Source organism: Lagenorhynchus albirostris, chromosome 10, assembly GCF_949774975.1.
Source record: "Lagenorhynchus albirostris chromosome 10, mLagAlb1.1, whole genome shotgun sequence".
Taxonomy (NCBI): domain Eukaryota; kingdom Metazoa; phylum Chordata; class Mammalia; order Artiodactyla; family Delphinidae; genus Lagenorhynchus; species Lagenorhynchus albirostris.
In genome coordinates, this window is record NC_083104.1 from 52,646,792 (window position 1) to 52,674,064 (window position 27,273).

Genomic DNA, 27,273 nt, shown 5'->3' on the forward strand with positions numbered 1-27,273 from the left:
GTGTGTCCCTGCCTTGAAACCTTGGGAAACGTAGAAGTCCAAGGAAGAAAGTAGGGAAAAACCAAGAGGTTGGTAAATATAACACCTGATTACAGGTGGAATTCTGGGTGGGGTCTGAGCATCTGTGCTGTGTCTTACCTGCTACCTGTTCTCTTCTTTGGCATCACCCCATTTGTCAGGCAGGAACCCCACTTACCTACTGCTACTTGCTGAGGGAGGGGACACAGGGGGTGACTCTCCTAAGTAAAGAGTGGATCTCATTCCCGGGTAGGAGCCATTACTCTTGCCTCAGAATTTTCTGCAGATGTGGCACACTTGGCATTTCTAGTTGCTCCCTTGAAGTCAATATTTGGAGCAAAACCTTGACATGTTGTTCCTCAAACTTTGATAATATCTTGTTTTAAATTAGTAGCAGAGAGGTGTGTGTATGACATCTAAGTGTAATTTTCATTTTTTTCCAATATAGCTGTGCCACGCAGCTTGCAGGATCTTAGTTCCCCAACCAGGGACTGAACCCATGCCCTTGGCAGTGAAAGCGCTGAGTCCTAACTACTGAACCGCCCAGGGAATTCCCTAAGTGTAATTTTCTTTTTTAAATTAATTAATTATATATCTTTGGCTGCGTCGGGTCTTAGTTGTGGCACGCGGGCTCTTCGTTGCTGTGCGCAGGTTTCTCTCTAGTTGAGGAGCATGGGCTCAGTAGTTGTGGAGCGTGGGCTTAGCGGGGGCCACTAGTGGCAGCATGTGGGATCTCAGTTTCCCGACCAGGGATCGAACCGGTGTCCCCTGCATTGCAAGACCGATTCCTAACCACTGGACCACCAGGGAAGTCCCCCTCGTGTAATTTTCAAACACAACCTGGACATTTTCGACAGGCCACCTTTTTTTTTTTTTTTTTTTTGCGGTACGCGGGCCTCTCACTGTTGTGGCCTCTCCTGTTGTGGAGCCCAGGCTCCGGACGCGCAGGCTCAGCGGCCATGGCTCACGGGCCCAGCCGCTCCGCAGCATGTGGGGTCTTCCCAGGCCGGGGCACGAACCCATGTCCCCTGCATCGGCAGGCGGACTCTCAACCACTGCGCCACCAGGGAAGCCCTCGACAGGCCACCTTTTGGAAAGAGCCGCTTGTTTGTAGTGGTTGCGGTTTGCTGCCTTTTCTGCCTTTTCCTCAGGGTGCCTGATGACCTACGGGATTTACCGAGACTTTGTTTGCTCATATTTGCCCTGAGAGGAGACATGAGTGTGAATTAAACCACGAGAAACATACAGTGAATGGGAAATTAAAGGTTTTTCGACTCAAATTTACTGCTTGTGAATTGAAGTGACAGCCGTTAAGTAATGAGCGTGGGGTTTAGATGTCCACAGCAGAATCCTTTGGCTCCTCGGTGAATTTCCTGACTTATTGTCGTTTACGTGATAGTCCTTCAGGTTTCAAAGGCGCCCCTTACCAGAGAGGTCTTCCTTTCTGATTTCTGATGGGTTCTCATTCTGCTCAGAATTTAGAAGTGTGGTTCCCCCTACAGTCTTGCTGACCATGTAGGTTCTCCAGTAATTATTTAATTACATTTTGGGCTTCATCACGACTTTGACCCTATAGAAAATAAGGAGCAGGTCAGTGACTGCTTACAATTTTGTGCTAAGCGACTTCTTAACATTTTAAAAATCAGTAATGCCTTCATCGATCAAGTTTTAAGGGCTATAAGGGAAGAAACGAACTTTGGCCACGCAGCTCCTGCACGGGAGGTGCTGTGCTAAGCATTTTTTGTGCATGATCTACTTTAATCCTCATGATGGCACTTAAGGGTCAGTATTATGATTCCTTTTTTAAAGATTAGGAAATTGATGCTTAATAAGAAAGCTTAACTCACTTGAGGTCACATAGCTAGAACCTGGTAGAGCTGGGGGTGTGAGCGAAACCTGGCTCTCTGGCTTCAAAGCCCAGTGAAAAAATCTGCCTTTTCTTGGGTTGGAATAAGGCTTCCAAACAATCAAAATGTATTTCAGATTGGAACAAAGGGTGAATACGTTGTTCAATAAAGTTCTTGGTGAAAATGAAAACAAAACAAACCAGAAAAACAAAATGTATTTCAGTAGATTAATGCTTAGGCAAATTTGCGTCTTTGAAGAATTAACGACATAGCTTCTTTCCTCCTCTTCACTCCAAGGGAAAAGATTGAAGCTGAAAGTAGACGATTGTTGTATTTCATTGTGATCAAGGTATACTTAATTCTTAGACCACAGGTTTCTCCAGTTACCTGTATATAAGCTGACATAAAAGCAATACACTGCCTCCTGGCTTTATCTGTCTTCCTATTAATTCTGTTCAAGTTCACATCCAGAGAAATTTACAAGCTACCGTGGTACTGCAGGCTAACACAAAATTCTGATTTCTACCCTGGCTCCCACCCTGCTCCCCAACCCCTTGGAGATTTGTAAAATTGTGGATCATTAATTTTTAACAATTTTTAGACCTGTGACTGTTATCCAAGGCTGGAGGCTTTGAACTTCCTGTCTGGGTTGCTTTGTACGCCACCCGTGTCTCTTTATCTCCCTCAATTCTACTCAGGCTTCAAATTCTTTGCCCTCAGAACAGTCTCCTGTGATGAGATCAGCTCGCCTTGATCTTTCTGTTCCTCACTTTGACATTTTCTGGCTGTATTGCCAAATTAGTATCTTGTCATGCCCTTCCTTACTCTGTGTGTGTGTGTGTGTGTGTGTGTGTGTGTGTGTGTGTGTGTGTGTGTGTGTGTGTGTGTGTGTGTGTGTGTGTGTGTGTGTGTGTGTGGAGGTGGATGGGGAGAGGAGAAACAACAGGTCCAGAGAAAGGGGGTGTGTGTGTGTGTGTGTGTGTGTGTGTGTGTGTGTGTCTCGCTGTCTCTGTGGCTGTGCTCTTATATCCCCAGCAGTACTATAAAGCATCTATGGTGAAAGATGGCCTCATACATCTCATGTTTCACCTTGACATCACACATCAGATATTCTCTTTGGCACATAGTAGGTATTTGGTAGATATTTGATAATTGAAATAGAGAAACTAGCATGAATCCAAGCATAGCATCTAACTGCCTTTTGTTCTCAAGCTGAAATGAAGTATAGAAACATTTAGAACACAGGTTTTTATGTAGAATGTAGAAAATCTTGGATCGATAATCCATTCACATGGTTCAGAATGAAAGAATATGAAAACTCTGCAGTGAACAATCTCCCTCCCTCTCTGTTCCTATTCTCTCATTCCTAGCTTCTCCATGAATAAGTAACCCACTTTGAGTTTCATGTGTATCCTTCTAGAGTATTTTTTGTTTTAAACAATGATTATAAACAAATGATAAAAACACTAATTTTCCACATTTTGACACAGAACTTTGCATACTATAGAACAGTTAGGAACCTTGCTTTTTTCACTTAACTGTATAGTTTAGAGATTTCTTTTTCCAGACCAGTTCACGGAGACCTTTCTTATGATCCTATTATGTCCTGGTAATGTTCCATCATGAAGGTGTGCCGTGTCTTATTAACCTGTCCTGGACGGAGGGACGTTTGCATTGTTTCCCATCCTTTGCCATTAAACATATGACTTTGGTGACTCCTGGGTACAGATGCCGTTCCACCTGCATGCAGGTGTATGGAGGAGACATTCCCAAACAGGGCATTGCTGCATCACGGGGAAGCGAATCTGTAACTGGGACAGGTCCTGCCAGATTGCCCTCCTCGGGCTTTCTGCCACCTTATACTCCCACAAACCCATCTCTCTAAGGTCCTGTCGGTAGACTGGGTACTCATACTTTAGGATTTTTGCCAATCCAGTGGGTGAAAGATGGTATATCTAAATGTGGTTTTATTGTATGAGTACAGTTGAACATGTTTTCGTATAATTTAAGGGCCATTTATATTTCTTTTTTTTTTGTGAATTGTCTGTTCATATCTTGCCCTATTTTAATAGTTTGTTGTTCTTTTTAATTCCTAGGCATTATATTCCTATTTACAAATTAGAATGATGAGCCTTTTGTCTGTGAAACTAGTTGAAAATAATTTTCCTAGTTTATCGGTTGGCTTTGTCAGTGGCGGGAGTGGGTTTTTAAAATTTGTTTCCCATGAAGAAGTTTTCAACTTTTAGGGCATCAAGTTTATTGAGCTTTTCTCTTATGGCTTTTGGATTTGGAGGTGTTAGGTCTTCCCTACCCCAAGGCCACATGTTTTATTCTAGTGCTTTTTTTCTTTTTTTCCCCTTAAGCCTTTGATCCATTTGGGGGTCTGTGATCTGAGAGGTAAATCCAACTTTGTTTTTCAGTTGGCTGCCCAGTTATTCCAACACTAGTTATTGAAAAATTCATCTCCACTAAGTTTGTGATGCCGTCCTTATCATATACTCAGTTGTTATTTGGATGATACGTTACAATAGGATGAAATACCAGCACTACACTAACAAACGGGGATTAATTGGTGGATTACTTGGTACATTCATTCCCTTATGCAGCAAACATGTATTAAGTACTTAATAAATAAGAATCATGATGTGCCAGGTCTTGGGGATATAAAGATGAGTTTGAAAGAATCAAAGTTTAGCTGGACAATGAATATAACCTCGATGTAGTGGAATAAGGGCACAGAAGGGGCTGAGACAGACAGGGGTTGCTCCACACAGCATAGAGCGTTGAACTGGCTTCGCCAGCGGGAGGGGAGGGCATTTAGGAGGAGGAGCACCGCACCCCGAGAGCCCGCGGTGTTGGGGGGCTCAGAGTAGATCTCCATGGCCATATTTTGAGGCAGGAGACATGACTGGAGGTGAGACTAGAAGCGTAGTTAATGGAGACAGTCTCTCTGGCCTGAGTGAGTGTGGGATTAGAGCATGTCGTGCTGGGCACCTCCCCAGCCCCTCATCCCGCTAAAGACAAAGGGGAAAGCCTGAGAGGTCCAACATAAATGGAAGCCAACACTTGGTTGTGTTCTGCAGGTCGGTTGTTGAGTTTTGACGCCTGTTGCTTATTCTAGACGACTCCAAGCTCCCGAAGCCGAAGTCTCACTTTGCTCCCCCATGGAACACCCAATTCTGCATCTCCCTGTAGCCAGAGACACCTCGGTGCGGGGGCCCCCGGCGTGGTCACAATCACACATCACAAGTCGCCTGCTGCCGCCCGAAGAGCGAAGAGTCAGTATTCCGGCCAGCTTCATGAAGTCAGAGAGGTACGTCTTGTTCTTCTCCTAGGTTTAGTCTTCTGTGGGAGATGAGGGCTGTGATGTTGCTCTGCCAGCTTCTCTTCCTTTGTACCGTCTTGACTGATGGAGAGAGAGGACCAGAAGCAAACCTCCCAGACACGGCCATGACAGTCCCTCCTGGTTTAAAAAAATAATTATTTCTGGGAATTCCCTGGCTGTCCAGTGGTTAGGCTCCACGCTTCCACTGCAGGGGGCATGGGTTGATACCTGGTCAGGGAAATAAGATCTCGCGTGAAAAAAAAAAAAGATAAAAAAAAATTATTTCTGTTTCTTGGGTTAAGTGAGTTTTAGGAGACCTCTGCCAGAGCTCAGAAAGCAGAGGACACCAGCCCATAGTAACACGGAAGGAGATGGAAGGGCCATTCGTTAAGGCCTCCATGCTCATAGCAGAGAAGAGAAAGAACAAAAAGACGGTAGTTAGGAAATAATTGAGGGCATTTTGAAACTCAGGAAGTGGTGGACCTAAAGCTGGTTTCCCCTTTTCTGCTTCACTTTATGAAAGGCTTACCTGCTCTCACCATCACATATATACTCCAAGGAGGTGTGGGGCAGTGAAAAGAGCACTGTCCTTGGAAGCAGAAGACTGTCGCCTTAAAGCTTGGAACCCAGGTTTCTGCATCCATGAAATGGAAATAACACAGGCCCTACCAGCCTCTCAGGGGAGATTTGAGGATCACATATGATAGTGGACATGAAAGCCCTTCCACTGGATATGCCTTAGGGGTTATGCTTTGTTTTTACTTCTGATTCACTGGGAGGTCATCAGTTTGGGGCTCCCAGGTCCTTAGTATTCGTATCAACCTTTGCGACTGTTGCCAAGAACAGACTGTATAATATCACTTATATGTGGAATCTAGAAAAATGGTACAGATGAACTTATTTGCAAAGCAGAAATAGAGACACAAATGTAGAGAAAAAACGTATGGATACCAAGGGGGGAAGGAGGGGTGGGATGAATTGGGAGATTGGGATTGACATACATACACTACTATGTATAAAATAGATAACTAATGAGGACCTACTGCACAGCACAGGGAACTCTACTCAATGCTCTGTGGTGACCTAAATGGGAAGGAAATCCAAAAGGAGGGGATATATGTATACGTATAGCTGATTCACTTTGCTATACGGCAGAAACTAACACAACATTGCAAAGCAACTATACTCCAATAAAAATTAATTAAAAATTTTAATTTAATTTAAATAAAAAAAAGATTGTATAAAATAAATGATCTTCATGTTAGTTTTCTAACTTGTGTTGAGTGCTGAGGCTTTTTGCCCTGCAGCTGACTTGTGTAGGCACCAGCTTGTCCTCTTAAAGAAGTAGCAGAGTCCTTACTCCGTGTCAATCAGGAGAATGGGGCTCCCAGAATAGGGTCTTGCTATGGCTTGAATCAGCATGCATCTTGTTTTATTTTATTTTATTTTATTTTTGCGGTACGCGGGCCTCTCACTGTTGTGGCCTCTCCCGTCGCGGAGCACAGGCTCCGGAGGCGCAGGCTCAGCGGCCATGGCTCACGGGCTCAGCCGCTCCGTGGCATGTGGGATCTTCCCCGACCGGGGCACAAACCCGTGTCCCCTGCATCGGTAGGCGGACTCTCAACCACTGTGCCACCAGGGAAGCCCGCTTGTTTTATTTTCTAAATGTCGCGAGCCAAGTAGTGCTGTGTCAGTCGGCTATCTTGTTCTAATTCTGGCCCAGGACAGAAAATCTGAAATCTTCTGACTCAGATCAGTAGATGCATATGAAAGACATTTTTGAATATAGATTTACACATGCATATACTCTTTATTGCGTGATAAAGAAAAGGTACAGAGTCAGATGCTCCCTTTGAGATAGTCAGCCTGATGTGAAAAAAAAAAAACAAACCCCAAAACTGTTTGGCTGTGAGCTTAATTTCGCTACCTTGGATGATATACGAGCAGTGATTGTGGTGCACATGTGTATATGGCTTTTCACTTGTCATGGTACCTTTTCAAAAAGCTATATTATGGAAAAACTTTGAATGTACACAAAGCAGAATAGAATAATGGTCCCCATCACCCAACTTAAGTAATTCCAACCCTCTGTTGTTCTTTTTTCATCTATTTTCCCCCATCCCTTTTTTGGGGTGAGTTGAGTATTTTAAGGAAATCTTAAATATTTTATCATTGCCAGTAAATGTTTCAATATATATCCAACAGATAAGGACTTTAAAAAAAAAGCAGGAAAACCGCAATACCATCATGTTGCTGTTATGTAAACCTCATTGCATATATTTTTTGCAAGTACTTTAGAGACTTTAACCTTAAAAAAAAAAGAGAGAGAAGAGTAAGTTCATGGTATTTTGAGAATTCTTTTAATTCTAACGAATCTCTGATAGACATACTATTCTAAGTGTTGATAGGAGGCCTGGTACCTATGAAAACAAAAGGAGGAGGGGGGTGCTTGTGTTTAGTGAGCAGTGGCCCAAATAAAAGTTGGGGGATCTGGCTGAACTTTTAGTAGGATTTGATTTCATATAATGCCAAGATCTGTTCTACATCCATTTTTAAGAATTCAAGTTTTTAAAAGGATAAGAGTATGTTCTTTGGGTATGTCTGTATAAAAACGTTTAATTGTATGACGTATATAATGCAGAAGAAATCTACAGAAGATCAGAATAACCCATGACCCTACCTCCCTTCACATAACCACTGTTAACCTTTCAATAAATTTACTTCTTTTTTTTTTTTTTTTTTTTGCCGTACGCGGGCCTCTCACTGTTGTGGCCTCTCCCGCCGCGGGGCACAGGCTCCGGACACGCAGCCCCAGCAGCCATGGCCCACGGGCCCAGCCGCTCTGCGGCACGTGGGATCCTCCCAGACCGGGGCATGAACCCGTCTCCCCTGCACCGGCAGGCGGACTCTCAACCACTGTGCCACCAGGGAAGCCCTACTTCTTTTTTTTAAACTTTATTTTGTGAGATTCCAAAGAGAGAAATACTCATTTTCTTTTTTTACTTTATTATTTTTTAAAAATTGAAGTATAATTGATTTACAATGTTGCATTAGTTTCAGATGACTTAACTTCTTTTTTTAATATGTAAGTTACATATGTAGATATGTAAAAATTCTATAGTATAATCTAAACTTTGTAAATGACTTTTTGCTTTATCGTATTGTTTTCTCTCCATTTTCCATCAATGGTGGGAAATATTGAAATTTCCCAGGGAGTTTTCATTATATGACAAATAACTAGGTAACATGCCTCCATAGCTGTTTTGGTTTGGTTGTTGTACTCCAGGGCAACAGCCAGGTGTCTTCTTCAGGTGATTGCTTTTGTTTGTGATGACCTTCCTTGCTGAAAATTAATTGTAAGTGAGCTTGTCAAGATATATACAAACACTGGCAGTTAAGGGTTGCAGGGTGGTGGACATCTTGAAGAGAAGGCAGACGTTTTGATTCACAAATTTCATGCCCAGCTTCCCTCCTGACTGAAGAAGGGTGACTGTTCTGTGACATCTGTCCTTTTATGATATGGACCAGTCCACCTTGGGAACTGAGAAAAATTCATCCTGACCAGAAAGTTCTGCAGTTTTAAAAGTCTATTAATCTCAAAGTATAAAGGCACCTCAGCTTTTGAATGCCACTGTATTTATTTATAAAATAACTAGAAGAAAATGGAATAGGATTTTTAACCCAACCGTACAGGGAAGATAAACTTATGGCCACTGAAGCAAGGTAGAAAGTCATCGTCCTCAAGACAGATGTGCTGGAATATCTGAAGAACAAAAGAAAAATAGCCCAGCCACAGGCAACAGAATCGATATTAAATGGAATGCCACAGCATGGGTGAAGATAGTGAGACAGTTTAAAAGATTAATTGGTTATTATCCAAAATATAAAGAATTGAGATCTCAAAGGTCAGTACCCAAAGTCATCTCTGGAAGTGGCAAGGAGAGATGAATATAGAAAATTCAAGACGTGATATCATCGTGAAGAACAGGTGTATCCTCCTTAGCAATTCAAGAAATGGAAATCAAGACTACTTCATCTATCAGATTACCAGAAATAATTGCAGGTTACGGTGGTAAGAAATATTGGCAGTGCTGCATATTTTCTTTTTGCTACAGTCTGGTGATATATAATAAGAACTAAACATAAAACAAAGCTCTTCATTGCCATTGACCCGTAAATTCCCTGTTGGGAACTATATTCTGAGGAAATCCATGGAATTGGGGGTAGAGGAGGAAAGTTAATCGGGGTTAAGGTGTTCATACTAGTAAAGTGAAAGATTCAACACAGAGCATTCTGGGAATGACTGAATAAACAATAATACACTTAACATGCTGAATTACTATATAGCAATTCAAGATAAAAGTCTTGTAAGTATCATTTCTACTTGGACATGTGTATATAAAATAAGAAAATCAGAATAGAGAATATTGTACACACATTGGCCCATATGTTCATATTAATAAAGTCCAGAAAGTGTTTAAAAGAGGTGGTTCTAGAATTTTGGATTTTACTTGCATTTAAAATTTAGAAATAGAAATTTTGGAGAACTTAGAGTTGCAGATTTAAAAATTTGCCTGGTACAGGTTTTGTTGTTTTTTTTTTTTTTTTGGTACGGATGTTTTTAAAGCGCAGTGACAATCTGTGGTTACCACCAAGTCATAAAAGCACATTTAATCCCCCCACCCCCACCAAGGCATATAATCTTAGAATAAAGGGCCATTTATTGCATTGAATAAGTTTAGTTTTATGAAAACCATACTGCATTTCCCTTGTTTTTAATTTTTTATCTTATATTGGAAGAATGTTCATCATGGATTGATTCTGGCCTATGAATCTGTGTTTTTAACCACTGATTAACACTGATTTTTTTCTTTTTTTTGCGGTACACGGGCCTCTCACTGTTATGGCCTCTCCCGTTGTGGAGCACAGGCTCCGGACGCACAGGCTCAGCGGCCATGGCTCACGGGCCCAGCTGCTCCACGGCACGTGGGATCTTCCCGGACCAGGGCACGAACCCGTGTCCCCTGCATCGGCAGGTGGACTCGCAACCACTGCGCCACCAGGGAAGCCCAACACTGAATTTTTTAACTGTCTCACCCTTATGCCCCGCTGTCCACAGGGTAAAGTTTGCACTCTTCAGTGTGGCAAACAAGGCCTTCTGAAGTCTGCCCATCTCTGCCTCTCTGTCTGGCTGCCTGGCCTCAGCCCTCCTCCTCCCCACCCTGCACTTCCCACCTCCCTCTGTTGGGAGGTACATTGTGCAATAGAACTTTCTGCCACCATGGAAATGTTCTGTCACTTTGCGCCCCACTCCCCGGGGAGCCGTTGCTTACATGAGGCTAATGAGCTCTTGAAATGTGTGGGCCTGAAGTGAAATGTACTTTAATGAACACTGCATGTGAAAGTGCATGTGAGATTTCAAAGACAGTACCCCAAAAAGGTAAAATGTGTCATGAATAATGTCTTAATACTCATGGCAGGTGGAAGTGAACATCTTTTCTATATGTTAGGTTAAATTAAGTATATTAAAATTAACTTCATCTGTTCCTTTTTATCTTTTTAAGTGTGCCTACCAGGAAATTTAAAATTACATATGTGCCTCCCATTAGTGGCACTGCAATTGTTTTATAAATAGAATCTAATATATTTTATTTTTATTTATTTATTTAAAAATATTTATTTATTTATTTGGCTGCACTGGGTCTTAGTTGCAGCACGCGGGATCTTCGTTGCTGCCTTTGGGTTCTTTAGTTGCGGCTTGCGGGATCTAGTTCCCTGACCAGGGATCGAACTCGGGCCCCCTGCATTGGGAGCGTGGAGTCTAACCACTGGACCACCAAGGAAATCCCGAATCTAATATATTAAAAAAAATCACTTTGAGCCCCTAGCTGTTTAAGCATTTGAGGATTGAAATGTGTGGTATTCACTTGTATTCTAACTTTTACACTTTTAGTGGCATTATAACAGGTTTTAACGTTATTTAATGTTATTTAAATGGACACAAGTTCAATTGGTACAGGTATAGTGTAATTTTTATAAAATTCCTGTTCACTAGATGCTTTCTGAAAATATATACCCCCATACCTGTTTATATGTGTGTGCTGTGTGTATGTGTGTGCTGTGTGTGTGTGTGTGTGTACACGCCTGCATACATGAATTGAAGAGCTTAAAGTAGGAAAGTCAGAGGTTTCTTCCTTTCCTAATTTCATTGCTGTTTCCCAGGAGTGGCTACTGAGGAAATGATCTGAGTGTCTGCACACATGACAGCACATGTCTGTGCACAGAGCTGTGTGTATGTGTGGGACTATTTGTGGTCTCCAACAGGTTTTAACTATTTTCTTCCTGAGATAGTTAAGAAAATTCTCTAAAGAGAGTCCCTACTAAAATTTTTCTCTAAGTCCAAATATGGTAACAGGCATGGGCATAATAAATATTTCAGCAACACAATAAGCTTTGTAGAGCCCGGGTTCTTCTGGCTTTGACCACATAATTTTTTGTAGCTGTGACATTTGAGAATTAAATACACTTAATTCAGTAGAGAGACTTTGGACTCTGTAGCTTGATGACAAAAAAGGTCATGTTATTGCACTGTAATAGGTGTAGGTGAAGCATAAATGTAGATTTAATTAAGCATTCAATGATCATTTATTGACAAATAGCAATTATCCTTCTGTTAAACTTTTTAAAATTGTTAAATAGCCTGCTTCCAGCCACATCACATCACGTACCTTTTTATTTTTTGGCCGTGCTGTGCGGCATGTGGGATCTTAGTTCCCCGACCAGGGATCGAACCCGTACCCCGTGCATTGGAAGCGCGGAGTCTTAACCACTGGACCACCAGGGAAGTCCCCAGGCCACATACCCATTTGAAGAGAGGGCTGTGTGCTGCCCTGGTGTATAATGGGTAGATAAACTGTATTGTGGCCATGTCCTTTAATATGGTTTTAAATAAACCTTTCACAGAGTATAATGTGTGGAGGAGAGTGTGTTTATGTGGTTCCAGCTGTGTGAATTTATATGTATGTTTTTTAAAAATTTTTTTTTGTTGTTTTTTGCTGTACGTGGGCCTCTCACTGTTGTGGCCTCTCCCGTTGCGGAGCACAGGCTCCGGACGCGCAGGCTCAGCGGCCATGGCTCACGGGCCCAGCCTCTCCGCGGCACGTGGGATCCTCCCGGAACGGGGCACAAACCCGCGTCCCCTGCATCGGCAGGCGGACTCTCAACCACTGCGCCACCAGGGAAGCCCGCGGTGCCATCTTTATAAATGATACTGATTCAGTATTCTCCCTTCAGGACGGTTTGGTTTGATTCTGGTACACGCGGCTGTAGTGAATGCCTGGTTAGAAACCTTGATTCATGTATACAGCCTTAGCTATGGAAGCAGTAGCTTGTCAGTACCCTAACGAATTTTATTAGTGGATCAGTGTTAAGGTAGTGGTCAGTACCGGCAGCACTGAATACAGCCCATCCTGTCACCAGGGAAACCGCATTTAGGGTATAAAGTGCATTTATCCTTTGTGTAAACAGAATGATTATTTTAAAAATGTCCCAGATTAATTCTCCTGTGTACTTTTTGGATAAATGATGACCAGTAACCCTCAAGTACATTGGAGTGGCGATTTGCAATCTCTCAAAATATGTCAGCCCCAGACTTCAGTTTTCGTTTCAAAATTCAGTTTTCCAAATGTTTTTAAAGCAGTAGAGTATTATTTTCAAATAAAAATATTATAGATCCCTACTATATAAAAACAGTGCCTTATTAGTGCAGATTTACTTTAGAAGGTGGAATGGGCATTTACTGATTGATTCCAGGTTGACTTGGAATAGTATTTATGACCACCATTGTGATCTCTTAGTTTCTGTATCCATGCAATTTGAAACAAACATTTGGTGGTGCATGGAACCTCTTGGAGATCCTCTGAGAACCCAGTTTGAGAGTCACTGGATTTTGGCATTAGCAGTATTTCAGGTGAATAACAACAATAGCAAAGTAGTGAGGTCATGTCCCCTGTCAACCTCCAACTTGCTGTCTCTCAAATTGCTGCCCTGGGGGAAGGAAGCTCTGCCTGCTTAGGGCACCGCTGGGGGCATGCGGAAGGTGGGAGAGGCTGAGGGTGGAATTAACCACAAAAGGACTAACTGCCTGGTCTCCCGGAAAGCTGGGGTTGCTCACAGCTTTCTGTTCCTCACCTTGGTTGAATGATAGGTTCTGGCCTTGCTGGTTATAATTCTAATCCCTCTTTTCCCACTTTTATCCCAACTCTTCCCAGAATTCCTTTCTTACCCTCAGTTGCTTCTCTTGCTAGGCTTGTTTTTCTTTCATTATTCTGTTACATTTGGAAATGAGGCGTTTATTTGTTTAATGTCTGAGCCCTTTTGTCCATCAAGAGTTTTTTTTCTTAAAACCTCTTTATTTCTCAACCTTTAGCACAGTACCTGGCACGTAGTAGGTTCTCAATAAAAATTGGAGTAAATGAGTGATTTTTCATGAAGGGGATCATAGCCTTTGGGAAACACTTCTCTGCAGATTTGGCTAAAAGCTTTTGGTGAGGAAGGGGTTTCTTGCCCTGTAGCATATTTTTAGGAGAGTTATGGTCCCAAAACAGAAGCAGTGGGGTTCTTGGGCCCAGCTGTATTATGTATTTACAGTGGGCCGCCTTCCACTCTGCCCCAGACATGCTTAAGTCTTTCTTTTCTTAGTTCCTGGTACACTTTATATCTACCTATATTTTTAGCAAATATGTCTTTATGTTATAATTATCTTTAAAAATCTCCCTACTAGTGTGTAAACTTCTTCCCCAAAGGCATGGATTCATTAATAACAATAGCGACTGTTACATGAACAATAATATTTCATACTTGTTGGGGTCTTACTGTGACCCACGTACTGTGCTCAGCTTTACTTGTGTGATCCTCAGGTCAGCCCTGCAAGGTAGATATTATTATTGTTATCTGTTTTACAGATGGGAAACTGAGGCATAGAGAGGTTAAGGCAAAGAGAGGCATATCAGCCAGGGTTCCACCAGAAAAACATATGCAGCGGAAGATGTATGTGAAGAGATGTATTGCAAGGACTTGGCTTATGTGCAGTTGTGGGGCCTGCCTCTCAGCTATGCTGGGAGTTGTGCAAAAGATGAGATTCCTGATGCATCGTCAGTCTATACAGGAGATACTAGGATTCATGCCTGGGAGTATAGTGATTTCTCTGGGCAACCCCTACCCCTGTCACTAGTGATTAAAAAAAAGGGGGCGGTTGAGTGGTTAATGATGACCAGCCTATTGAGTTTTGTGCCATGTGACTCTACCATCCTGAACCAAGCTGTCAGACCAGCTGTCGCTGCCTTGTCCTCTAGCCCAGCCTTTGGACTCGAGGTGGTCTTAAGTGGGAACTCTATAATGAGATTAGCTGCCCCTTTAGAGTGTGAATGGGAAGCACACAGATGCCAGGTGCTGGAGAAGAAGCAGTTAGTGGAGAAATGAACTGCTGTCAGCAGAGTGTAAGCAGCTAAGTCCCGAACTGGTGGATCCCGGAGGTTACCATTGTATTAGTCAGCAGGCTTCAGGGAAACAGAACCAGTAGGGTTGGGGGTGGGGCAAGGGAGAAGGTTTATTTTAAGGAATTGGTTCGTGTGAGTGTGGAGGCTGGCACGTCCAATAGGTAGGCTGTAGGGTGGTCAGGCAGGCTGGAGACCCAGGGAAGAGCCAGGGCCACGGTTCACGTCTGAAGGCTGTCTACCAGCAGAATTTCCTCGTGCTTGGAGGAGGTCAGTCCTTTGTTCTATACAGGCCGTTGGCTGATTGGATGAGACCCACCCACAATTCAGAAGGCAATCTTCTCTGCTCAGAGTCCACCAACTTAAATGTTAATCTCATCCAAAGGCAACCTCATAGAAACATCCAGAATAATATTTGTCCAAATACCTGGGCACCATGGCCCAGCTGAGTTGACACATAAAATTAACCATCACAGGCACCCTAGACTGTTGTATTCCCCCTGTAGCCTTCCTGTATGTGTCTGTCCTGAGGTCTTGTTTCTGGAAAGCTCACAGGGCTTGACTGTCTTCAGTCAAACCAGGCTCAGGTCCAGTGCTGGCCTCTGATGTGGGCTTGGAATGATGTGTGCAGCCCTGGCTCTTGTCCAGGGACTGGATAATCTAGGTGGTTGGTTAAACTAACATGAAAATTATTTGGTGCTACAGTGGTTAATGGCAGTAGGAATTCACTGGAAAGTGAGGCCAGTGTGGGCTGGCCATCCCTCCACATGAACCCGTACCCTTTGGGCTCCACAAGTCGCTGGGACCCCTGGAAAAATCAGACCCCTGGATTATTAGACTGTTGCTGAGAAAAATGATATATATGGTGAGGGAACCTGTTTGCCTCTCTCTGGCTCACAGAAAATTCATGGTTCAGACACCTTTGAAGCGTTACACTCAGAAGGAAGCTAAGTGGCAGATTATTTTACGTCACTTTTCTGTGACAGGAAAGACTAATGCATGTTTTTACCCTAGGTGGCAACTTAATACAAGGAACCTTCCTATCAGTGCCCTCGGGCCAAGAGATAATAACGTATTTTGGATGTTGACAAGGAGGGAAGTTAGACAAGTTCGTCCTTTGGCGCTCAAGCCACCCTTGGAACTTGTGTCTTATGATCTGATTCTTGGTGATTTTTGCAGAGGATGTTGTTTTGTTCCTCGTGGCTCATAGTAGCATTTCAGGATAAGACAGGGATCCTTCCTCATTTAAAACCCAGTCATCTTGGTCTGTTTTCAGCAGAGGCACTATTCCTCTCTCCCACTTACACTGGATGTTTGGGCATAACAGACTTGCAGGTGAATTACAGCATTCCCTTAACTACCCTCCTTCCTTAGCCACCTCTTTGCCCCCCTGCTGGGACCATGATCATTTTCCATTGCTTTGATCCGAGTTTTCTCTAGTTCATTTTTAAGGTGTAGCATCTTTTGCTTCTATTATACTTTTGTGTTAGAGATGGAGCAGCATAAACAGTCCTGATTGAAAAATCAAAGCCCGATTGGACTTTGATTCCTTTTTCTACCAGAGCAAGCAGTTTGCAAATGGCTGTGAACAGGTCACAGTCAGGGAGTAGAAAAAAACTTCTGAAGTTTTCTAAAAGCGATAGAAGACAATTCACAAGTGTCTTTAAAGAGGATACAAAGGAAACCAGGAGAGAAGCAGTTGATTTCCAGTGAAAAATCAAAGGATATTACATGGTGCCACAGAATTCCTATTAACCTTAATCTATTACTGTATTTCTTGACTTCTTTTTTTTTAAATAAGAACTGTGTCATTAATGGGTATCACTATTTTATATGAAGTTCTGTTTTTGTACGAAAAAGCATGTTCGTGTCTGGAAATGTGTACTAGATGCTTGGAGTCTCCGCTAACCAGGCTTAAGGCATATGTGTGCCTGTGAAGCTTATAGGACTGTAGTCCAGTTTTCTGCAAACATACTTGATCACCTACCCTTGTCAAAAAATGTATGCCTCCCATTAGATATGTATTTATTTACGAAGTATTACATCTAAAACTGATTTGGTATTTTATGAACATTAATCAAATATACAGAAACAGAAAGAAATAGATTAAAAAACCAATAAACAGCCCTGATTATCTATTGCTGTATCACAAAGCAGCCTCCAACCTGACAGCGTGAAACTACAACAATCCTCACTTTTGTTCAGGAATCGGCCATGTGGGCAGGTGTACTAGTATGACGTGGCCTCACACTGAGGGTGTCTGGGGTCCTTGGGGAATCCTCTGTCTGGGGCAGGCTGGGCTCCTCCCTGTCTTTGCGTCCAAACAGGCCCTCCAGCTCGGTGGCTTCCGACTTCTTAGGTGGCAGCTCAGGACTCGGGGCAAGTGTCCTGGGAACAGGAAGTGAACGTTGCTGGTTTCTTGAAACCTGGGCCTTAAATTGGCACTTTGTCACTCATATTTTAGGGCTCACAGAACACAGATTTAGGGGGAGGGGACAGAGACCCTGCCCCCTTGATGGGAGCAATAGCTAAAACCATTTTTCGTCTACCAAATAAGCCATTTGTGTGTTTTATGTATATTACTGTAACCGAAGTAGCCACATATCTGTTCCTTGCTCCTTTGCTTCCAGAATTTAGATCCTGTATTAGTTTCCCAGGGATGCTACAACCAAGTACCCCAAACTGGGTGACTTAAAACACATACATTTATTGTCTCACAAACTGGAGACTGGAAGTCTGAAATCATGGTGTCTGCAAGGTTGGCTCCTTCTGGAGCCTCTGAGGGAGCCTGTAATTCCGTGCCGGTCTCCCGGCTTTGGTGGTTGCCAGCAATCCTTGGCTTGTAGGTGCATCCTTCCACTTTCTGGCTCCTTCATCCTGTGGCCTTCTCCCCACGTCTCTACCTCTTTCCCCCTCTTATAAGGCTACTAGTTATTGAATTTATGGTCCACCCTAGTCCAGCATGACCTCATCTTAACTAATTGCAGTTGCAAAGACCCTATCTCCAAATAAGGTCACATTCTGAGGTTCCAGTGGACTTGAATTTTGAGGAGCACCATTGAACTCAGTACAGAAGACCCCCATGAAGTTAAGCTCTTTTATGTCACAACACTTGAAGACTATTCTTCCATTTGTCACTGTGTGATAGTGATTTAGTACAAAGAGTTGTCCATATGGGCTTTAAGCTCTTGGGTTTGTTTTTCAACGTGGCAGGCCTGGCTTGGAACCATAGTTCTCTTGACCTCACAGATGGGCTGCCTGGGATAGGTCTGGGCCAGGTGGAGTTTGTCAGGCCCCGGGCAAAAGTTGCCTTGCCCCTGGGGTTCTTGCCTGTGCCATGAAGTGAGGGGAGGCTTTGAGGGTAGGATGGCTGATGGGACCAGGCTCTGTTGGAGATTCCGGCTCCGGCTTATTGAAGCCTTGGACAGTGGCAAGGCCCAGCATGTGTGCTCAGGGCGTTCCTTCTTTGTCCTGATTCTTCATGCGGACAGTGGGGTTCAGTACGTACATGCATCCCTACTGCAGGGAGCTCACGCCTATCAGATGCTAACGTGTGTCTTCTGCATCCTGGCACTGTCAGATGGGTTTCATTCCCACTGTACAGATGAGGACACGAGGCCTCGAGGGCCCAGCCGTGTGCTCAGCTCCTTCAGAGAAGCAGCTGTGCCAGAATTGGGGCCCACGGAAGCCTCATCCTGGAGCCCTCCCGCAGCCAGGCACACAGAGTCATCTGCGCATGCTCCTTGGCGCCGCCCACAGCCTTGGAATCATGCCTGTGTTTCTACTTAGCGACAGGGCAGGTATAGCGCTCACAGCACCTAGACAGCTTGGCTCAGATACCTTCTTTTACGTGTCATTCCCAGCTTACAGTTGGTGCTAAAGGCAACGACAGGAAGTTTGAATTTTTGTAGCTTTGAGGTATATTAACACTTTGTCCCACATGTCATTTCATAGAGGAAAAAACTGCCTGTGTAGGTGATAAGTAAGTGGTATAGGCTGTGGGGCTGGTGGACAGCCTTGTGAGGGCGTGGGTCTCTGTTCTGGGCCCGTGAGCTGCTCTGTGACCCTTGGGTGGGTTATCTAACCTTTGCCCCCACCTGTGAAATGAACGCACCAGGCTGGGTCGCCAGCTCAAAGATGCTTTGGTCGTTTATAAATCAGAACTCGATGTCACAGTGAAAAGGACATGATAGGATTTCTTTCTGAAGGTTGTTCATCCCTCTATTTTACTTTCATTCTTTGATGTCTACTCTCCCCAGTGCAAGAATATAGTCTTAAAATAGGTCTGTGAAGAAACATTTCTGTATTTTCATTTACAGAGAAATTCCTTATATAATATATTCTTTATTCCTTGTATTGGAGAGATCCAATGTAAAACATATGTGATTTACACAGGTTGTCCACAAGGGATGAAATAAGAATCCTAAAAGTAAACAAAAACTTCTGCCCTATATTTAGGGAGAAAAAAAAAAGAAATTACATCATTTTAGTACAAATTTTTATCTCCAACATAAATATAATTGTCCTTCCAACATGCTATTGGGTAAATTTTTTTTTTTTTTTTTTTTTACCTGTTGTATAAACTGTTCCAAACATACCTCAGAATAAACATCTATCAGCTTAACACTCAGGAGATGAGAAGGTAAGGTGAAGATTTCTCACTGGCAGAGAAATTATCACAGGAAGCCATGTTATTTAGAATTTACTAACATTGGGGCACGTAAATCACAGCAATAATACTTCATAATTACACAGCACCTTTCATTTGAGATTCTAGAGAGAATTTACAGACCAAGTTGGGAGCTGTGACAGTCGTGTTAAACTTTGTGCTTGGAAGGAACTGATAGATATAATTCAAGAACCAGAATCTAGATACCAGGGAAGGTGCTCTCCAGCCCTGCCAATGGGGAGGTGAGCCAGGTATTGAGTTGTGTTGGTTATAATAGTCTTGCCACTTGAGATTGGCAGTTATCTACTTTTGTTCAGAGGTAACTTCCATGTTAACTCTATTTTGTTAAACAGATTAGAGTTTTGAATTGCTAGTAAGTACACAGGAGATCAGAAGGGACCTGTGTGTCTGTGGAGATGGGTGTTGGCCATCCATTGACAAAGGGCTTTCTTTCTTTCTTTTTCTTAAATTAAAGTATAGTTGATTTACAACGTTGTGTATGTTCTGCTGTACAGCAAAGTGATTCAGTTATACATATATATATATATATATATACATTCTTTTTGATATTCTTTTCCATTATGGTTTATCACAGGGTATTGAATATAGTTCCCTGTGCTATACAGGAGGACCTTGTTGTTTATCCATTCTATATACTAAAAGGTTACATCTGCTAACCCCAGCCTCCCACTCCATCCCTCCCCCAACTCCCTCCCCCTTGGCAATCACAAGTTTGTTCTCTATGTCTGTGAGTCTGTTTCTGTTTCATAGATAGGTTCATTTGTGCCATGTTTTAGATTCCACATATAAGTGATATCATATGGTATTTGTCTTTTCTCTTTCTGACTTACTTCACTCAGTATGATCATCTCTAGGTCCATCCATGTTGCTGCAAATGGCATCATTTCATTCTTTTTTTATGGCTGCGTAGCATTCCATTGTACCACATCCACATCCATTCATCTGTCGATGGACATTTACGTTGTTTCCATGTCTTGGCTATTGTGAATAGTGCTGCTAGGAATATAGGGGTGCGTGTATCTTTTCGAAAAGATAGAGTTTTGCCGGGATATATGCCCAGGAGTGGGATTGCTGGGTCATATGGCAACTCTATTATCAGTTTTCTGAGGAACCTCCATGCTGTTTTCCACAGTTGCTGCACCCATTACATTCCCACCAACAGTGCAGGAGGGTTCAACAAAGGGCTTCCTGCCTCCCCGTTCCCAGCCTGCTGCCCTGACCAAAGGCAGCCGCCGCCATTAGCCTCTTGTGTGCTCTATACATGTGTCGGCATGTATGTTTTATGTACCTGTACGTATATGTATAAAATATTCTTATTTTTAAAACAATAGTCTTGTTTTAAAAAACACCAACTGTAGTGTATTATACACATTGGTATGTACTTGTTATATTCTGTTATGAACTTTGCTTCTTTCTCTTGGAAATGGCTCCTTGTCGATCACATAAGAATTCTTTCTCTGTTTGATATCAACAGAGTGCTCTTCTGTACAGATAAACCATGGTACGCTTCAAGACTCCTCTCTTTCAGAACTGCTACGGGCCAAAATTCCATGTGTGATCTTTTGGGCTGAGCACAGGCAATTACGAGGGCTTTACCTGGCAGACCTCATAAGGAAAGCTGCCCTCCTGGGACCAGACTGGATGTGGGATCTGGAGGGAGTTACAGTCCCGTGCTCTTCTGCGCGTCTGCATTGCTAGCCTTGGCGCCTCTCTCCGAGGCCTCGTTATCCAAGGGCCCTGGCCAAGACCCTTCCCCGGCACCTCTGCTGACATCTCTTTGTGAGAGGAGGGGGCTCAAAGACACTTTTCTCCACTCTCAGTCCTCAGTACTTTCCCCTTTGTAGCCCTCTCCCCTCTCCCTTGTCAGCGAGAGGATCGCCTCCCTGTCACGCCCACCCATAGATCTGACCCTCCCTCACCTTCTGCTGTTTCGTAGGGGAAAATGACACCTTTTCCCTGTTCTGCCTCTTGCTTACACAGTAGTCCTTCTGTATCAGCAGGAGATTGGGTCCAGGACCTGCTGCAGATACCAAAATCTGTGGATGCTTACGGCCCTTGGTTGGCCCTCGGTATTCGCGGGTTCCGCATCCGTGGCTTCACCCAACCACGCGTGGAGTACTATTTACAATCTGCTGTTGGTTGAATCTGCAGATGGGGAGGCAGTACTATCACAGTAAGTAAATAAAGGCTTAATTGTTACTTTCAGTTTGGCTTCTTGTCCTAATTGACGTCCTCCTCACCAGTGTCAAGCTCTTGACACTTTTAAGGAACAATTTATAGTATTTCTAATTTTTTACTGTTATAAACAACACTGTAAGGCAGCGGTCCCCAACCTTTTTGGCACCTGGGACCAGTTTCGTGGAGGACAATTTTTCCATGGACTGGGGCGGGGAGGAATGGTTTTAGGATGATTCAAGTGCATTACATTTACTGTGCACTTTATTTCTATTATTATTACATTGTAATATATAATGAAATAATTATTCAGCTCACCATAATGCAGAATCAGTGGGAGCCCTGAGCTTGTTTTCACTTGCCATTCACTGATAGGGTTTTGATATGAGTCTGCAAACAACTGATTTATTGTGGTCTCTGTGCAGTCAAACCTCTCTGCTAATGATAATCTGTATCTGCAGCTGCTCCCCAGCGCTAGCATCACCGCCTCAGCTCCACCTCAGGTCGTCAGGCATTAGATTCTCATAAGGAGCACGCAGCCTAGATCCCTCGTGTGCACAGTTCACAGTAGCGTTCGTGCTCCTATGAGAATCTGATGCCGCCACTGATCTGACAGGAGGCAGAGCTCGGGTGGTAATGTGAGTGATGGGGAACAGCTATAAATACAGATGACGCTTCACTTGCTTGCCCGCCATTCACCTCCTGCTGTGTGGCCCGGTTCCTAACAGGCCATGGACTGCCACCAGTCCGTGGCCCGGGGGTTGGGGACCCCTGCTATAGGGAATTTCTGTGCCTGTGTGCTGTTTAATAAAAGGAAGGATTGTGGATGGAGAATTGCTTGATGGAACCATTTATACAACCCCCAGTGATGTTAGGGAGAGGAAGTTTCTCTACACCTTTGTGGACTCCCTGGGTTTTCAAACCTTTTGCATTTGCCATTTGGCTAGAAGGAAAACGGTATCTCAGAATTTTAATGTTATTTTAAGTGAGGCTGAGTATCATTTCATATTTATAAGAGTGGTTCATGTTTTTTGCCCATTTTTGTTTAGGTATTCCTTATTTTGTTGATTTCTAGGAGTTTTTTATATATTAAGGAGATTCACCTTTCCTAATTTGTCAGTTGTCCTTTATTTAGGGTGTTTTATTCTGTGTTGAAATTTTTTATTTTTATGTGGTCAAGTTACCAATCTTTAAGGATTTGGAGTTCTGTATCATACATAATTAGAAAAGTTGTTTTCCACTCCAGTATTATTTAAAAAGCACCCATATTTTAAAAAATGTTATAGTTTCATTTTTTAAACAGCATTATTGAAATATATTCCATACCATAAAATTCACTCATTTTAAGTTTTTTTTGTCTTTTTTAACAGCTTTATTGAGATATAATTCATATACTATATAATTTGCCAATTTAAGGTATAAAAATCAGTGACTTTTAGTATATTCACAGATATGTGTAACCATCACCATAGTCATAGTCACATGCTCCTCAGCCTGTGGGATATTCCCAGACCGGGGCTTGAACCCTTGTCCCCTGCATTGGCAGGCGGATTCTTAACCACTGCGCCACCAGGGAAGTCCCGCACATTTTGTTTTTACATTCATCAGCTGATGGACATTTGGGTTGTTTCCATATTTTGGCCATTATTAATAATGCTACTGTAAACATTTATGTACAAGTTTTTGTGTGGACATATGTTTTCATTTCTCTTGGGTATATACCTAGGAGTAGAATTGTTGGGTCATGTGGTAATGACTCATTTGAAGTTTACAGTTCAATGAGGTTTAGCGAATCTTTATAGTTGTGCAGTATGGCCACCGTCCAGCTTTAGAACACTTCCATTGCTGTTTTATTTTTATGTTTTAAGTATTTCAAAAATTTGTTCTGTTTTTGTATTTGAATTTTTGTTTGATACGGAATTTACTTGGTGCACAGAGTGAGAACAGCATCCATTTGCGTTTTTTTCTTTGTGCCTATTTATTTTTCCAACACCGTTTATGGAATAGTCCATAATTTTTCTACTGATATGGCAGTGCCACCTAAACTGCATACTAAGTTAAGTGTTTGGGTCTGTCTCTGTTCTTTCTTTTCTTTCTTGTTGATTTGTCAGCCTGTTAATGTGCCAGGACTATAATATTTTATGTACTGCCACTTTAGAATATGCTTTAGTATCTGATGAGGCCAGCACACCTTAGCCACATTTTATTTCAGCCATTCCTGGATGATTGTTTCCATAAGAACTTCAGAAACAGCTTGTTTAATTTTTAAAAACTCCACGGCCGCCATCACCTCACAGGCTTTTTTATTAGGCTTGCATTAAAGTTATACATTCCTTGAGAATTGACATCTGAATGATATCCTTTTCAAGAATCAGGGCATAGTTATTCATCTTTCACCTCACTTCAGCATTCTTTTGTGTCCCTCAGGAGAATTAAAGTAACATTTTTTTGGCCTCTTGGCTTGTGGGATCTCAGTTCCCCAACCAGGGATCGAGCCCCGGCCCTCGGCAGTGAAAGGGTGGAGTCCTAACCACTGGACTGCCGGGGAATTCCCCCTACATGGTCCTTTTAATTGCTGAGTATCTTGTCCCTTTTATTGCTGCTGCAAATGGATTTTTTTCATTTATATTTTATAACTGATTGGGCGACTTGATTCGGTGGCTTGTAAATAAGGAGGCTGTTGTTTTCTGTGGGTTGAATTTATTCCCAGAAATCTAAATACCTTGTGTCATTTTGTTTGTTGTAGTTTCTCTGTTGATCTTCTCTGGTTTTGCAGGTGTACAGTCTTATCTGTTACAAATAGTGATTATTCACCTCCTTCTTGATTTTTTAAAATTTTTTTTAATTAATTAAATTTATTTTTGCGTGGTCTGTGTTGGGTCTTCGTTGCTGTGCGCGGGCTTTCTCTAGTTGCGGCAAGCGGGGGCAACTCTTCGTTGCGGTGCGCAGGCTTCTCGTTGTGGTGGCTTCTCTTGTTGCGGAGTGCAGGCTCTAGGCGCGCGGGCTTCAGTAGTTGTGGCATGCAGGCTCAGTAGCTGTGGCTTGCGGGCTCTAGAACGCAGGCTCAGTAGTTGTGGCACACGGGCTTAGTTGCTCCGTGGCCTGTGGGATCTTCCCGGGCCAGGGCTCGAACCTGTGTCCCCTGCATTGGCAGGCGGATTCTTAACCACTGTGCCACCAGGGATAATTGTGTTGGCTAGTGTATCCAGACAAATTTTTTTTTAATTGTGGTATAGTTGATTTATATTATCATGTTAGTTTCAGGTATACAGCATGGTGATTCAGATATATATATATAATTTATTATTTTTCAGATTATTTTCCCTTATCGGTTATTACAAAATATTGAGTGTAGTTCCCTCTGCTATACAGTAGGTCCTTATTGGTTATCTATTTTATATACAGTAGTGTGTATATGTTAATCCCAACCTCCTAATTTATCCCTAAACAAATTTAAATTGTAGTGGTTATGGTGATAGTTTGTGCCTTCGTCTTCATTTTATTCAGAATGCTTCTAGTTTCCCCATTAAGCATGAAATACATGTATATGTGTTATATATAAAGTATATTATATATAATACATATGTGTATTGTATAAAGCATATTATATATAATACATATAATATGTATTATATAGTATATATCATATAATGTATGTATAAAATATATTTAAAAATATATATATACATTAGGGCTTCCCTTGCGGCGCAGTGGTTGAGAGTCTGCCTGCCGCCCTGGACTGGAAGGATCCCACATGCCGCGGAGCGGCTGGGCCCGTGAGCCATGGCCGCTGAGCCTGCGCTTCTGGAGCCTGTGCTCCGCAACGGGAGAGCCCACAACAGTGAGAGGCCCGTGTACTGCAAAAAAAAAAAAAAAAAATATATATATATATATATATGCATTATTAAGAGCTTTTTAGAAATCTAGAAGAGATATTAATTTGCCCATTTGATCAATATTATTGCAGGTCTAAGATGTTCCAGGAAGGATTCTAGTTCTGAGGATATAGTAGGAAGTTAAACAGAGACAAAGCCTTTGTTGTCACGAAGGTCAAAGTCTAGCGGGACAGACAGGAAAGAAATCAAATAATTAATAAATGTCGGGTTCTATGAAGTCAAGCGAGGAGAGAGAGAGGGAGTAATATGGTGAATTTAGTTAGGCCCGTCAGAAAGGGATTTAGAATTGTTGCAGGTGTCTTTTCATTAGCTTTGTCTTTTTCTTTTTATTTAATTTGAAATTCTGGGTACACTTGCCCCCGTCCCAGTCTCTAGCATTTTCGCCGGGGCTGTGGGGACTTCAGAGCAAACGCAGCGCGAGTGATGTACCCTCTCAATCCACTGGTTGGTATTTGCTTGTGCTCAGCTTATTTCTAGGATACTGATTGTTTAAGAAATGAACTGAATTCGTTAGAGAGTGGGGTAATATATCACTACATTCCGGAATCACAGTCTGCAAACTCCGCCACCCACAAGACCTCGGGGGCCCTGGAGCTTCCCTGGCCGCCAGCCCTCCCGTGTTGCTCGGGCTGCTCCCAGGTGGCTTCTGTGTTCCCTCTCCTCTCCCTGCTGGCTGCTGGATGCCTACCTTTGCCTTTTCTCCTGGCTCCTCCCTCTTCCAACTTCCGGTCAGACCTGCTGGGATGACAGGAGTAAAATGGGAATGATTTTAGGCTTACAGGGTGAGTGTGGAATCTTGGCTATTTTTCTTCTCAGGGATCCACCAGGCTGTAGGTGACTGATCCTGGGTGACACTAAGGTTATTGTAGCTAGTTGCTCATTTGACAAAATCAGAATAGAACTGTGGACTGTGGAACTGTCTTCATGCTATGTAATTCCACCCCCTTTTTAAATTGAGGTATAATTGACATATAACATTATATTAGTTTCAGGTGTACAGTATAATAATTCCATATTTGTATTGTGAAATGATCACCACAATAAGTCTAGTTAACATCCGTCCCCATACATAATTACACATTTTTTTCTTATGGTGAGAACTTTTAAGATTTACCCTTTCAGCAACTTTCAAATATGCAAGACAGTATTATTAACTCTAGTCACCGGGTTGTACATTACATCTCCATGACTTATTTATTTTGTGACTCCAAGTTTGTACCTTTTGACCCCCTTCATCCATCCCCGCCCCACCGCCTTTAGCAACCACCAGTCTGTTCTCTGCATTTATGAGTGTTGGAGGATGGAAGAAATGAAAAGTGCCCACTGAACTGAGAAGGCATCTTGAGACAGAAAAACGAGGCAGGCAGCTCCATGTTATTAATGGACCAGTTTATCACAGGATAACTTACAGTGTGGGATCTGGATCAGGACAGCAACCTGGAAGCATTCGCAGCTGCACTCCACACCTCCGAGGGGCCACTGGGACAGTTTTATAGTTAACCTAGGGTATGGGGGTGGGTGCTCGGAAACAGGACGTGCCTTCCTAAGTCAAGTTTATGAATGGGTAACTGGTTTCGTGGGTGCCTGGAATGTCCGTGAAGGTCTTCATCATTGTTAGGGGACTAACAGAGCATGGAGGCCACCTGGTCCTAATGATTATTAAACAATGTCTTTTAACTAGAAAGGCCCTGATGACAGAGAGGCGATTTACTGCACAGTACGGTCCTGGGTAGGGTCAGCGGGAGAACAGGAGGAGCTGCACGGGTCAAGATGGCGTCAGTTATGCCAACCGCCATACAATGAGCTTGGTGTGTTTTTTCCTTTCTTT

The 27,273-nt window shown here is 42.8% G+C and overlaps 1 protein-coding gene across 3 annotated transcripts in view; it reads left to right on the plus strand.

The window, feature by feature from the left end:
• OSBPL10 (oxysterol binding protein like 10) overlaps positions 1 to 27,273 on the plus strand; it is a 322,389-nt gene that overhangs the window by 172,643 nt on the left and 122,473 nt on the right. For all 3 annotated transcript variants that reach the window (XM_060162471.1, XM_060162469.1, XM_060162470.1), the window contains exon 4: positions 4,987 to 5,178. In XM_060162471.1, the coding sequence (XP_060018454.1) occupies positions 4,987 to 5,178 (192 nt within the window). The remainder of the gene's footprint in view (positions 1 to 4,986; positions 5,179 to 27,273) is intronic.